Consider the following 14,965-nt stretch of genomic DNA (forward strand, 5'->3'; position numbering starts at 1 on the left):
ACTTCAGATAGAGATCGAAAGTGACAGTTAAGTTGGTGGGACGTGCAGTGAGATTTCACACTCAATGCACTGGCAGTCTTCAGAGCTTAGCAGAGGGCACACTGTGGACCCTTTCCAATTGCACTTAAGGCTTAGGGTCTGCTGTTCTGAGCTCTGAGTAATTTCTAAAACTGGCATTCTGGAGGCTGGGGAGATGGCTCAGCTGATAAAACACTGTGCAGCTCAGTGTGAGGATTGGAGTTTGGAGCTCAGAACCCATGCAGACACTGGGCAGTTGTCGGGGTCCACTTACAATTCCAGTGCTTGGGAGGCAGAGCCTGGATCATTGGAGCAAGCCCAGTGAGCTCTGGGTTTATTTGGTAGACCTTGCACCTCAGTGAACAAGGGAGAAAGCTTGCACAAGCATGCACACCCCCTCCCCCACCTGTGCAAACACACACACAGACAGAAAAAAGCTGATGTTCTTGTGGGTTTCCCTCTTTAAATTCCTAAGGCACATCTTCCATCTTTTCTATTTCAGAATTGAGCCTAGTACTTTTCTCCTTATTTACTTTATAAAACCCCAAACAACCATCAAGATGTTTATTGGGTGTTTTTCTTAAGTAAAGAGAGAGATTTTATGCCTATATAGTTGAAATCCCTTCCAGCATAATTCTTGATCTTGGTATCACTGTTGGAAGGTCTTGGTGGTTCTGTATATCCAAGTCAGCATATACATAGTATACTTAAAAAAAAAACACAAAACTGAAAAAAAAAAATGTCTAAACAGGGTTTTGCTGTGTAGCCCAGGCTGGCTGGCCTCAAATTCATGATCTGCCTGCTTCAGCTCCATGAGTGCTTTGGTTACAGTCCTAAGTCACCATGCCTGGCTTTATTTCCTGGCTTCCTCTTAGCTCCTGGGTTCTTATTTGGGACTGTGAAATAGCATTTCCACTCCAGGCACACATCCCCCAGGTACCAAGATGTCTGTATAGAAGTCCTCAAAAACACTGTTTTGTTTTGTTTTGTTTTTGCAGCTCTACCATTTGCAGACCAACAAATGTCTGGTAGCCCAGGGCCGTTCCAGCCAGAAAGGAGGCCTGGTGCTGCTTAAGGCCTGTGATTATAGAGACCCAACTCAGGTGGGTGATACCGCCCAGTGCATAGGCACTCTGGGGAAGGAAGCACATGTGAGCAGACTCTGGACATGAGGTGTTTAGTGCTGTGACTTTTCTTAAGTTGTAGGTTACAAATGACTTTAGAGACCATTTAAAATAACTGCTTCTGTCTTCTCCATGTTCCTCTGCCTCTGGTCATTGCTTGTCAGTTGTAAGACCTTTGTGCCTTTTACTGTGGTGTAGGGAGTGCTCTTCTTCAAACCTGAAGTCCTTAGTAGATAAGCCAGAGTCAGATTTTCCTAACCAGTTTTTACATCTCATTAAAGGACACCCCAACAGAGTTCATTGCATCCACTCTATTTTAGGTAGTCTTTTCCATATTAAAATGTAAGCAGATAAATTTCAGTTTGTCACTGTCGTTTCAGGCTTACTTATATGACACCATAGCCTAACAGTGAGTGATTTCAACTCACAGCTGTCAGGACTGGTCTGCATAGATTGTACTCCATTTTGGCTATCACATAGGAATGGAAAAAAAATACCTGGGCCTTTTGATAAATGGATTGTATACTTGCACATTTCTAGAATATACTGTCTTAAAACAAAACATCGACTTATTACCTGAGTGTGCACACATGGAGGTCAGAGGACAGGCTGTAGCAGTCAGTTCTCCTCTCTGATCACATAGGTCATCAGGCTTGGCAGCAGGCCTTTCCTGCACTGGCCCGTTCAGTGGTTTTAAATGTACCGAGTTGTGGGCATGCAGGATCACACTGGTACTATAGCTACTTAAATACATAAACAGTCCTCAGTCGCACTGGTTTCAAGTGGTCAGTGCAGGGTCTGCCACACAACAGCCCAGGATTCAAACAGGGCTTTCTAGTACCTGTAGGAGACTGTCTCACTACATCTGTACTCATCCCATTTGAGTCCTGGGCCAGAACTCAAGATGATTTGCATTCACACCCAAGGGAAACCCTGCTTCAGGGTAGCCCAGGTGAAACCCGCCATCTCACAGCAGACATTGCTACCTGGAATTGGGGTGTGATATTCTGTAGAAGGGTTGGAACAGCTTATGCATGTCGTCCCCCAGCAGATAAGGACTGGTAAATAATCAGCTTTATATGCACTTGCCCACACCTCTTGTGGCTCCTTGGAGCTTTACAGGTCTGTGAATTAAGAGAATTCTGTCACCAAACCCTAAAACTGGAAATGATTTACAATGACATGATCACTTGAATTAGTTAAAATCAGTCTACCACTGTCTGGGTTTCTCCCGGATAACACTGTGTTAAGTTGGCTGAGAGGAGAGGCTTTGCTTTGGAAGGCTTTGTCCGAGGTTGATGTTCACCTTGCCACAGCAACCATGGTGGGAGCAAATGGCAGAGGAAGCCCCTTTACTGCCTGTCCAGGAATGAAAGGGAGAAGAGCACAGTGCACCTCAGTCACCTTCAAGGACACTCCCTAGTGAACCAGAGACATCTCTTTAGGCCTCCCTCATCTCCCAGTTCACTCTTTCAGATTGTTGAGGCAGTGCTCTGACCAGTGTGTCTGCTGTGGAGACCGCAGAGAGCACATTGTGAAGTGTTATTCAGGCCTTCATTCCAGTACTTAAGACAACACTTGTTTTTTAAAACCCTTTTCTTTTTTGTTTTTGTCACTAGATCTGGATTTACAATGAAGAGCATGAATTGATTTTAAACAACCTCCTTTGCCTCGACATGTCAGAAACCCGCTCTTCAGACCCACCTCGACTCATGAAGTGCCATGGGTCAGGAGGATCTCAGCAGTGGACCTTTGGGGTGAGCAGCTTGCTGTACACATGGGCTTTAACTAGTCCTGATGCTTCTACATCTTTCCTGCATGCTGCAAGAATGTTTGTTTTTAAATAAAAGCAGGTCCTTTTTTTCTTGCCTTTTTTTCCCCAGAAGAACAATCGGCTGTACCAAGTGTCTGTGGGACAGTGCCTGAGAGTGGTGGACCTGACGGATCAGAAGGGCTCTGTTGGCATGGCAATATGTGATGGCTCTGCCTCCCAACAGTGGCGCCTAGAAGGTTAAGATGGACCCTGGCTGGAGACAACATAATTCACCAGGTTTTATCACACCTGCCATAAATCATGGTGCTTTATGAAGGATGCTGCTGACCCCAACAGACAAGACCCCTGGTGGAAGGTGACCATCACAGGAACAGAAGGTGCTTCACTGGGACTTGGGTTATTTCTGAGCTGCTGCTAAGGCATTCTTGTTTATCCAGGGAAAACAAAGTAATAATTCTAAAAAGTTGGGTCTATTAGTACAAACCCAGGAAGCAGACATTTCTATTTATTTATGCTTCTCTTGGAGATGGAATGGTTTCTGTCTAATCAGGAACTTGTCACAGTTTCCTTTCATAGAGGACTTCATAGGAGATTTTTTTCTACTCTCATCTGTTTAATGTTCCTAATAGATTTTAAAACTAGTTGAATGCATATTACTTTTAGCTTCAGAAGGTATCATGTATATTTCAGAGGCATTTAACTATTATAAATTATTTTGATGACTTAATAGGCTGTCTACATTAAATAAAGGATCTTTTTGATCATTTGACTAGGATTTATGCCTATTCCATCTTCTGTGGTCTGGATGACCTGGGAATATGATGGGAAATACTTCATGAATGGGCTGATAGCCCATTAAGCTAGACAGCAGTTGCTAACTTCAGGAAGTGGCAGTTCCTTAGCTTGACCTGAGTGACTTTGGATACAACAGTTTGCCTGTGAAACTCTCTTCTATAACATTGCTAAGTAGAAGTATCTATATAAAGCTATATAAAGAATTCATAAAAGTCTGCAAATACTCAAGCACGAAAATACAAGGTGATTCCCCCTGCCCCAGATTTCTGTTTCTTAGTTATAATCTCATATTGCAGAAGCTTGGTGATGTTATCTTAAAGCACAAAGCCATTTAAACCAAGTATTTTACCTGTCAGACTTCAAAGACTAGGAAGCAAAAGGCAGTGAGTGAATTTAAACCCAGCAGAAGCAATGACCACGTTAAATCCTGTTACCTAAGGTTTCCTTTAGAAGGTTAGACTGGATAAGAATGCAAGACCTACATGCAGGCTACCTACAAGAACTCACTACAAAAATGAACAGATGGGCAGACATTACAGCGAATGAACATTATCCACCCATCTGATAGTAGCTGTTAGCATGAGGTAGAGTAGATTTCTACTGGGGGTAGGAAGAGTTCTTTCCCTGTGACAAAAACAAAGTAATCCCAAACACTTATACAGCTAATAGCTTCTAAATACATGCTGCCCAAAACTTGAAACTTGTCAAGTATATCTCTCTACAGTTAAAGGGAGACATTTCAGCATGCCTTCCAAAACCTGATAGACACAGAGGACACTGACGCCTTGACAATACATGGTACTGCTAACACCAGAACTCATGTTCTCATGTACACATGACCCATATGTCAGGTAGACTACAGTCCAAGGCGTCAGATAAAAATCAACTATAACACCTTCAAATAGTTTGAAACTGATTCACTTTGTCTTTGTGGGTCAAAGATAAGATTAAAATGTCGTTTTAAAATGTCCAAAGATGAAAACAGCAGAATGTGTATGCTACCAAATTACTTGGAATTTTATAAAGTACTAGTCACCTGTAATAGAGATTAAGTTCTTAAGGAACCCTACTTTAGACGGAAAAAAAGTAAATTTGAAGCTCAAGGCAGAAGTAAATATGAACTGTCAGAAGAGAAATGAAATAGGAGCCAACAGAAGAAAAACTTGAGGCATCAAGAATGGTGACCAGCCCAGTGGAGAGAAACTCATTTGTTGGGGCCATAGCAGAGTACAGCTCTGGAGAGGCGGGCGGGTCTTAGAAACGAGACTGTTCCTTGCTCTTCAGCCAAGGGACTCAAACTGTCCACACAGAAGGCTGCATTCAGACGTTCACAGCAGCTTTTATTTATTGCCCAAACTGGAAAAAAGTGGCAAAAACGGTTTGGTAGGATATGATAAAAGCTCAACAAATACTATGGAGAGCTGCCCTGAGAATGAAGACAAGAGAGCTAGCTGGAACACTGGCCTGTCGCCAGGACTGACTCTCAGCCAGGAAGAACAGTACAGTATGTCTACCAAAGGGCTTCATGAGGCGCTCAGAAAACAACTTACGGGCTCCAAAAGGCCTTGAGGTTCCTCAACATCTGATAGCTTCCTGACTCTTGCTCTCAGGCCAGATGTCTTTGAGGCACATGCTTAATGAGTGCCATTGTAAAGATGACTTGATTTTGAGATGAGGTTGTACATCTTGGCATGTTTATCTGTTGCTTTGTATAAGGTACCATTACCTCTGATGGTACAATTTTAATCTGCACAAAAGTGTTGGTAGGAGGATGGGGAGAGCTAGAAGTGGAAGGAAAATTCCTCAAATAAAGTACATTGATAGGTAGCCTCATTTGATGTGAAAGTGATCTTGTGCAAAAGGAAAGGATCCTGTACTATCTCATACAGTCAACTTAGGAGCCTTACGCTCAGGACCCTACCCTGGGCAGTCCAGCAAGAAGATAAGCATGGACTTGGGAAATGAAGCAAAAGTATCTTCATTTGCAGAATATGACCAAGTATGCAGAAAAAAATCATAGAAAGTCTCCAAAAATACTCCACAGACTGTTCCTGGACACAGTGATCCATGACTTGTCAACCTCACAGAAGCAGAAATGCATACCCATGCATTTTGTATTTGCAAATAAAGTATTCAGGCCAGACAGCATGGTGGTGCAGAGGCAGGTGGATCTCTGAGTTCACTACCAGCCTGTCTACATAGTAAGTTTCAGGCTAGCTGTGGTTATATAATGACACCTCCCAACCCCCGCAAAAACAAACCAACCAACCAAATATATAGTATTCAATACTTTACTTGATATAACCAACACGTTATAAAATGGGCTTGCTCTGTTTAGGGATTTTGCCCAAATATAGCCTGACGTGGTGTTTAGATGAGACTAACTGCCTTTAAAAGGCTAGGTGTATTAAATGCACTTTCAAGAGGGCTTATCCCAACATGGCTCCATCGTCAAAGAGCATCTGCACGTTAGAGACTTTATATAAGCCACAAAAGGGGGAGCATAAGTGCTGTACATATGTGCAGCGCAGTTGGAGACTGAAGTTGGGGGGCACTGGGGCTGCAGTTCGCAACAGCACTAAAAGTATGGGACACAGAACAGACTAAGGCTAATATGGCATGTTCTAGGGGTGCAAAGCTGTTCTTCATCAATCAAAGCTCCAGGTGGCCTTTTTAGGTGATACAATAATTTGAAAAGACAGAATTCTGGAGGACTTACACCAATTCAAGGTCACTGTGCTACTGACTTAGGGGCAAGGATCCGACTGTAAGAGAACTCAGGCCAGTGTGGCTAAGTGACTCATAGTCAAGGAGCCAGTTCACTGCCTGAAGGAAACTCAGTCTACACTTGCTCCAGGGAGTCCCCCTACCTTCCATACACCGAAAAGACACACAGACCTCTGCACTCACCTGCCTTTTACATGAGTCTGAACACTAGGCCTCATGCCTGCATGCCAAGCACTTTACCTGCTGAACCATCTCCCTAACTCCAAATTTGCAGATTTTACTAGAAGAACTGCCTATATCTGAACAAAACTGAACCTTAATTCTCTCCATCCTTGACTGAACACAAATTTATTTCAGGACAGATACAGATCTGAACAAACCATGAAAAATCTTCAAAAATTTTTTTCAAGATTTCAGTGTAGGCAAAGACTTGCCAAACAACACACTAACCTTAAAATATTAACACAATAGGACTTAGTCAGAATTAAGCACCTGTTCAAGACAGAAGGAGAAATGAAAAAGCCTGAGACTTGTATTCCGTCTCCAGTGTTTTTACCATGCACAAAAGAACTGATTGAATACTTAAGGTGGGAGGGGTGTATACACACAGTTAATCCTATGAAAAGTTGCTCAATGTTACAGTTATTGATGAAATGCAAGCCAACCACATCAGATGCCATTTTAGATGCATTAACATAAATGGAAATACATGGAAATGTGAGATGTGGAGATGGCAACAAAGGCTGCAGTATATATCTTAGGGCTCCTCACTAATACCCACAGGAGCCAGAGCAACTAGTACATAATGTGACAAGACAAACTAGCTCATTAAAGGAAAGAATTTGACAAGCAGTTAACTTCTTCACTGAGTACACTGGTGGAGCCATTCCCCTTATGGCTAGAATGTAAGACAGACTGAGCTCTCACAGTCTTCAATTTTCTACCACTTTCCAAGTAACATCAGGCTAGACTAGGGCCTCCTACACATGGAGTCTAAACCACAGCAGGCAGAAGCTCTCTTCAGACTCGGTCATGGGGGCTGAAAGACAGCATTCCTGAGAGAGAAGCTCTCATGTCATCCAGAATTCATCCCTGGAGCCTAGGAGCAGATTGGTAGGGTTGCTTTGAAGAAAACAAGTCTTGGTATGAGGTTTCCATGGGGCCAATGAGTGAGCACATTGCCAGCCTCCTGTGTGTCAATCTTGGAAGCAATGCTTGGTAAATGGTCACCATACTGGGGTGATTTGTAAGAGCAGAAAGGAGAAAGCTAGGGATGGTGCGGGGAGAACTGAATGGCTTGGGAGTTTGTGAGTAAAGCTAGGCATATATCCCAAGAGGAATTTAAGACTGTGCAGTTGGTAAAGTGTCCACTGAGGAAAAGGAAGCAGGGTACTTACTTTATTTTTGTGGCTAAAATGAAATTGGGTTGGAAGAATTCTCTAGAAAGCAGCATTCAAAATGTGAGCCCTGTTCTTCAGAACAGAGAAACTTCAAAACCCAAACCAAGAGCACTGCACAAGAGATGCAGACACCTGTGCAGCCACTCTAGGGAGACCTCTGCATACCACATACAAGCTTAACAATCAAGACTAGACAACAGACAGGACTGGCAGTAGACCAGAGGACTAGATGAGGTGCTGAGAAGTCAGGTTCCATTTCATTAGGGAAATCTCAAGGCACCTTTAGTAGTGACAGGTGACATTTTTCAGCATGGTGCTAGGCTCCCCCATCTGGCTTGGGTGTCCAGAGCACACAGAAAGAAGCAATGTTAGTCTGCTCACCTGGTAGGGAACCACTCTGTTTGGCATCTGTGTCTGGGGTCCTTGGTATGCAGCAAAAACTTTTAGTTTGTTGGATGAGGGGGGCTCAACTCAGGAAAGCAGGGTGGTCCATAAACAAGGGTTAGAGACAAGTTTAAAGGAACAGTGGCCAACACTGTCACTTAGTATAAGGAACTGAAGACCGTAAAGTGAAACTGTTTTTGTTATAGAGACAGCTCTGTGATGCTGGGCCCACTATGCCCCAAAACGTTTGCATTCGGTACATGGTGCCAAGCGTGTAGCCAAAGAATTACAAGTAGCTGATGCATTTGACCAGCCTGGGCCAGCATGGAGTTGAGGTCTTGAGACTGCACCTGTTTTCAAGCTTAGGACTCACTGTGAGGGTTCAGAGTTGGAACCCAAGTGGCCATGGAGAACGAACACCAGTGCTGCCCAGTGGCCCGATGCTGCCATCGTCCACTGTCTTCTGCAGTCTCTGACACACACCCTTTCCTGTTTCTCACCGCCCCTGGAACAGTGTTCAGATGACTAATCTGATGATGGTTAAGACTGTCTTGATGAGGCTGTGAGGTGCCAGCATCACTCTAATAAACACAAAGGCACGTCCTAAGACTGTCTTGATGAGGCTGTGAGGTGCCAGCATCACTCTAATAAACACAAAGGCACGTCCTTTCCTCAGAAACCTGATACTCAATGTGTTTGTAGGCAGAAAGGAGAGATGGCATCAAGCTCTGAACCCACCAGATAGGAAAAGAGGGGGCAACTGGGAATTTGGATTCTTAGTAGCATCTTCATTCCTGAGAGATGGTCTTGTTTATGTACATATGGCCTATGCTGGCCTTAAACTCACAATCCTCATGCTTCACGTGGGATTTAAGGCATGTACCACGATATCTGCCTCTTAGTAGCTACATTAAGTTAAATATTAAGTCCATTCATTATGATAGGTCTCTACCACACAGGGTAAAACCTAAAAGTAGCTTGAAGGAAAGAAAATGAAACAAAACCAAAAGCTGTCTAGGTGCCTAGCACACACCTGCAATCCTAACTTCTCAGGAGACTGAGGAGAGGGGCAAAGGCTGCTTGAGCTTGGGCAGCACAGTGAGATGAGACTTCTTCTCCAAGACACACCCATAAACAAATAAATAAGAACAGGTTTTAAACAAGAAAATAAGCATGAAGAGTGACCTTTAATCTGCTGTGTTGTCTGTGCATCTAACACAAGTTCTCTTCCTTATTTGACCAAGAGAGAGGAGGAGCCCACAGCCAGGGAACATGGCTAAAATTACGTCTGATCATCTAGACTAGCAATTCTGATAGGAGCAGAACCAAACTCCAAACATGACCACAGCCCACACAGAACACAAGGCAGATTCTATAGATGTAAAATATTTTATTTGTAAATGGTGATCTTCTAAATCTGTGTCCACAAATTCCAAAACCCATAACACTCTGTATACTTCAAAAAATTCAATTTTTGCCAACATTAGATACTATTATACAGAACAGAAAACAACAAAAACCCGGTAGGACAAATACTGGTAGGATGTCAGAATATTGTACAAGAGAAGAAAAATATTCAAGAAACAAATTTCATACAGCTATTTATCAAGAGAAAAATATATACAATTGATTTATTCTGTAAGATAAAAATACATCATGCCATATACATTACAAGCTGAGAGCCGCGTCACTGAATGTACGCCCAGCTCACAGTCCACTCAAATTGTGCACACAAAACTTCATTTTATACTTAGCCTGTGAAGTGTCAGTACCAGAATTTTTAAGTACAAAATAAAAAGCTAACCTGGTTCAAATGCTGATTAAATTTCTACAAGCAAACACAAAACAGTGTGTTTTTTTATTAAAGAAATGTAAACAAACAGTTCATACAAACACATTTTTAAAATTACATCTTCGAAAAACCCTATTGCCGGAGTCCTGCAGCTGGGAGCATAATCACATCTCTCACTCACTCTCGCTCTCTTTTTTTTCTTTTTCAAATTTTTATGTTAAATAGAAGGCTAAGGAGTTGGGTTAGGTCCCTGCTACATGACTCTATTATGTTTACATAATTCTGTGTGGTCGGAAACAAAGTTCTAATCAAAACTACTTTTGCTGAAGAAAAAAATTCAGCCTCCATTTGGGTGTGTGTTTAAGCCGTTATTCACAGTTATCACAAATTGTAAGCACAAAAAAACCTGACTGAAGAAGTAGGGATGCAACAATATAATATGAAACATTAGTTTAAATCACCAACAGCTATAAAAGTTGTAGTTGTAGCACACGCGCTGCTCTGTCAGAAGTTAGGTGTAGAAAACAAGCACTAAGAGACAGTTTCCAAAAAGCCCAGACACACCAGGGCAGAATTTTGGTTATTACATAATTATAATGGCATATTTAATAACACAAAATTATATTGTAACATCCCTACCACGGTTATAAGCACCCGAGCTGCTGCAGCGCCTGGTAGCATTTGGTCAATAACTATTTTTATACTGTTTTTCTCAAAATATTTACATATTTGTACAAAGTAACAGGGTTTGTTAGTTCTGCAGGTAACAGCAGCAGCTTGGCTTTCTTCTAACTTTTATTTAAAAATAGCTTCATTCACTTATTCAATAAATACAAAAAGTTTCTCTTATTTTACAGAAATCAAAAACTACAATAAACTGACTCATGGAATCAAGTATTCAAATGTATTTAGTGCAAGTTATTATCCCTTAGCTCTATCCCTAAGGAAGTCATCTCAGTACATTCCTTGATCAGTGGTGTCCACTTAGTTAAACTCAGGGCCTGCCCCTGTCAGTAAGGCGTGGCCAGCACTCTGGACAGCCCCCTTCGCTGGTGATTTCAGTCTTACATTCATAGGAAGGCCCCCACCCTGGGGCAGGGCAGCCGCCGGCTCTTTGCCCCAGTAAAAGTTTCTCCTTAGTGAGACTAACAAAACAAAACAAAACAAAACCCACCCACAAGGAAACAAAAGGAGGGAAAGAAAAGAAAAAGGAAAAAAAAAGTGCTGGACCATTCTGTGACTCTGCTGACCTCAGTGCACAGCAAGGCAGCCTTGGCTGGCTTCCTCTGTGCTGTGCTTCCTTCAGACAAAGGCCGAGGAACCAGAGCTTCCAGAAGCTGTTTTTCAAAAAGTCAGAAAACAAAAATATCTTTCTGTCTGTAAAATCCAATGAAGTGTTGAGTCGCCTCTTCCTAGGGACGAGCCGCCCGCTGAGATAGCAAGGAATGCATTCAGTTCATCCACTTCCGGCAATTCACCGCTCCACAGTGACATGGAATCTTGTGCTGGTCATCTTCAAAGTCAAACTTATAATCATAGCAGAGCTGCCCATGGCAAAGACACTGTGTGAGACAGGGCAGTGCCCCACTTCCATCTCCCTCATTTTTCAAAACCAGCAAGCAAAACAAACATAAGCCAAAGCAAGCCTTGGTTTGTTGAGGTCCCATGGAACCTTGCAGGGGGATGGGGTGGGGTGGGGTGGGGTACCACAAAAGGAAGTTGATCTAGAAGTGCCATGTAGATTTGCAGGATATGCTGAGTTTCTATGTCTTCTCATAGTATTCTCTTCACCACTTTGAACAAGAGGAGGACCAATACTCCCTCAAACCATAGAAGGCTCTCCTACTTTGAATAGAGATGAACTTGTCCTTGTCAACATCATGGCTTTCCCCTTTTCCTCATGTGGATGGAAGCCTCTGAAGAAGCCTCCTCTACTTGAAGGTCCTACAAACTTACTAGCTAACTAGAATTTGCCACTATGGAGAGAAGGAACATTGCAGATGAACCATAAAAATGATCTGGGGCTATGTCCAATCCCCTTCATTGCCTATACTACCAACATCTGTACCTGGTCTAACATCTTTGTGACTATGACATAACAGTTTAGAATGTGAATGTTAACTTCCATCATCCCAAACCTATCTTCAGATAGCATCTAAAACCTACCAACACCTCATGTCTCATCAATTAATGCACTGATTGAGCATTTCCTTTTGTCCTGTGATGACAAAGTCAATGCCATCTTTTCCACAGTGGAACATGATGGAGTTCAGGGCACCTTGAATCTGTTTTCCAACCATGGGCACTTGTATTTGGCTCAGGATAAGCTAGTGTTCTCCTCAGAGAAAGAGCTGTTTTGGATCAACATTCAAAGTCTATAGAATTCTTACTCAAATTCCAGGCCAACCAACTGGGTGGGAAGCAGTATGACTCCCACCAAATAAGCTTTATACCTTTGCCTCCTCCATCCCATAAAGCCATAAAGCCAAGTGAGGGGCAAGGCACAGTAAATCTCTTGGGTCTTTCCTAACTCAGACATCAGACATTATCTGGAAGGAAGAAAATTGCACCTGCAGAGCAGCTGTGCTGAGAAAAGAAGTTACTGCCTTTTCTTAGGTGTTTGCTGAGTTCTTCCCCCCATGGAAGGACATGATATATCTCCATTTTACGGAAAACAGGCTTGGCAAAGCTAGAGGGTGTGTACAAGATGACTCAAAGAGGAGAGTCACTAGGCTGGGTTCTGCAGGGCCTGTCCTGGAGCGATGTGTCCTGGGCCCTGGCACCAGGATGTTCTTACATGCCTGTTACTGTGAACTGTACAGTGAGCCTTAACCTAGCATGTTAATTTAAAAAGCACATTCTAAAAGGACCAAGTAAATAGGTGTGATCTTATGCTCTGCCCACAGAAGACTGGGGCTTCATCACAGTGAACATATCTAGGTTTCCCAACACTGCTGTCTTTTCAAGAGCTTTGCCATGAACATCAATTCCAGACTTAGGGCACTAGATTCAAGGTGTTGATGCCATGTGTGAAAGCCAGAGTTGGGAAATGTAAATGAGGCAATTAATACTAACAATAATCTTAGATGGAAAGCTAGCCCAAAGTCGCCTCTGAGATACTAGAAACAAATGTCAAGTCTTACATGAAACATTTTAAAGACACAAAACACCCACATTACATATCTGATATGAAATTTTCTAAGTGTGCACATGAACAAACAGGAACATCTGGCTCCCTAAACTTGTGCATACAGCCCTTCCAATAATACATCATGTGCATTATCAAATCCATGCAACTGCCTGAGGTGGCAATTCCATGTCAATTAGATGTCAAATCAGTGACAGGCATCATCTTGAGAGGGGCATGTCAGACTGTTCAGATTAGGGGACAAAGGATCCTAAGACATGTGGTGCTGTGTTGGTCGGTTTAAGAACTATCACATGGAAGAAGCTGGCATTTGAATGCTTGAAGTGAGATGAACAGCTGGCAAACTCTGGGTAAGGGGCAAGTATCTAAGAATAATGTGATAGGAACCCCAGAGCCATGAACTGCTACATCCTGGAACAGACAATAGGTAGATTCCCTTACCTCTTCTCCTTTCTGGATTCTCCTGTTGGAGCTGATAATAATCTTGTGTCCTCTCTCAAAGGTCACTACTTCAGCCACACAGTTAGGGGCACACGAATGGTTAATATACCTGCAGGACAAATCAGAAAACTGAACGTGATTAACAATGAGGAGCTTTCCCCTCTAAAGGAAACTAATGACATTTCTATTGATGTGTTAACAAATCAAGTGTGAAGACCTCCACTCAGTCCACTGCACAGCCCCAGTGGGGACAGTCCTACCCAAGAAAGCCCTCTGGGCCAATGGTCCTCCTGCCTCACCTTGCAGGCCCTCCTGTGAGTGTGGCATCGATCACGTGGTCATTGTCCATGCGGAACATGTACACGCCTCGGTTCTAAAGAGAAGGCAGGCAGTCATCAGTGTGATCTGAAGCTCCTTCACTTTGCACTCATAGTATGTGCTAAAAGCACCCTGGTCACATTCCTGTGGACCCCACCAAACACAGCTAATGCATTTATGATGGGTCAGTGTGAACATCAGATGGAGTGTTTGTAGAGCTGGGGGTATTAATCTACAGTTACATATGGGCAAGTAACCCCAACTACAAAAGATGATGGTGAAGGGAAGAGATGAGAGCTATTTAAGAGTCTGCAGCTATGGCTTCTGTTCACGACTGAACACACATGGCAGTGCTCTTCAGATGTCTGTGGTCAGTTTATACAGTACCTGGGACTCATAAAGCTTCTCTTTCCTGTTTGCAACTTCATTTCGAATAATTGTTCCAATGTACTCAATGACCATGGTGTGTTTTTCAATGTCTCTAGCAGCATACAGGCCCAATCCCTAAATAGAAGGAAAAAAGGATTGTACACATTCCAACAGATTCAACAGACCTTTATTCTCTTCCTAAAAATGTACTGCACTTGGAGTCTTATCCAAAGCCATATTTAAGATTTCACCTACATTCAAGTGAGGGCCACTGACTGTATTGTTTTCTGAAATTTAAAAATCTGACAATCAGCCACACAGTGGTGGCACATGCCTTTAATTCCAGCACTTGGGAGGCAGAGGCAGGCGGATCTCTGTGAGTTCAAGGCCAGCCTGGTCTACAGAGCTGGTCTACAGCCAGGACTGCTACACAGAGAAACCCTGTCTTGAAAAACAAAACAAAACCTGACAATCCTGCTCCTTTCAACTTTATATCATTACATTGTTCTTGTGTCCTTTTTTAAAAAACTGTCCTCAGGCATGGATAGCAGGCTAACTATCGTTGAATGATCAAGTTCCCACAGAAGGGTAACTTAGGAAGCCTCTCTATTCTGCCTTTCACTATGGAAAGACACAGCAGATGTGGCCCCTCAGCGCCGGTCATCCTTACCACCA

The 14,965-nt window shown here is 42.9% G+C and overlaps 2 protein-coding genes across 22 annotated transcripts in view; one reads left to right on the forward strand and one right to left on the reverse strand.

The window, feature by feature from the left end:
• Positions 1-3,691, forward strand: part of Galnt11 (polypeptide N-acetylgalactosaminyltransferase 11) — a 30,994-nt gene extending 27,303 nt beyond the window's left edge. For 4 of the 5 annotated variants that reach the window (XM_028879504.1, XM_028879505.2, XM_037203736.1 and 1 more), the window contains exons 10-12: positions 1,017-1,121; positions 2,762-2,899; positions 2,996-3,691. In XM_028879504.1, the coding sequence (XP_028735337.1) occupies positions 1,017-1,121; positions 2,762-2,899; positions 2,996-3,157 (405 nt within the window). In that variant the 3' untranslated portion in view covers positions 3,158-3,691. The remainder of the gene's footprint in view (positions 1-1,016; positions 1,122-2,761; positions 2,900-2,995) is intronic. The other variant, XM_028879506.1, reaches the window with a different exon arrangement.
• A 5,901-nt stretch (positions 3,692-9,592) lies between these two features.
• Positions 9,593-14,965, reverse strand: part of Kmt2c (lysine methyltransferase 2C) — a 231,185-nt gene continuing 225,812 nt past the window's right edge. For all 17 annotated transcript variants that reach the window (XM_028879484.2, XM_028879492.2, XM_028879494.2 and 14 more), the window contains 4 exons: positions 14,309-14,425; positions 13,903-13,976; positions 13,604-13,712; positions 9,593-11,558 (listed from right to left, as the gene is read on the reverse strand). In XM_028879484.2, coding sequence (XP_028735317.1) covers positions 11,466-11,558; positions 13,604-13,712; positions 13,903-13,976; positions 14,309-14,425 — 393 coding nt within the window. In that variant the 3' untranslated portion in view covers positions 9,593-11,465. The remainder of the gene's footprint in view (positions 11,559-13,603; positions 13,713-13,902; positions 13,977-14,308; positions 14,426-14,965) is intronic.

Source organism: Peromyscus leucopus, chromosome 3 (assembly GCF_004664715.2).
Source record: "Peromyscus leucopus breed LL Stock chromosome 3, UCI_PerLeu_2.1, whole genome shotgun sequence".
In the NCBI taxonomy this organism is placed as follows: Eukaryota; Metazoa; Chordata; class Mammalia; order Rodentia; family Cricetidae; genus Peromyscus; species Peromyscus leucopus.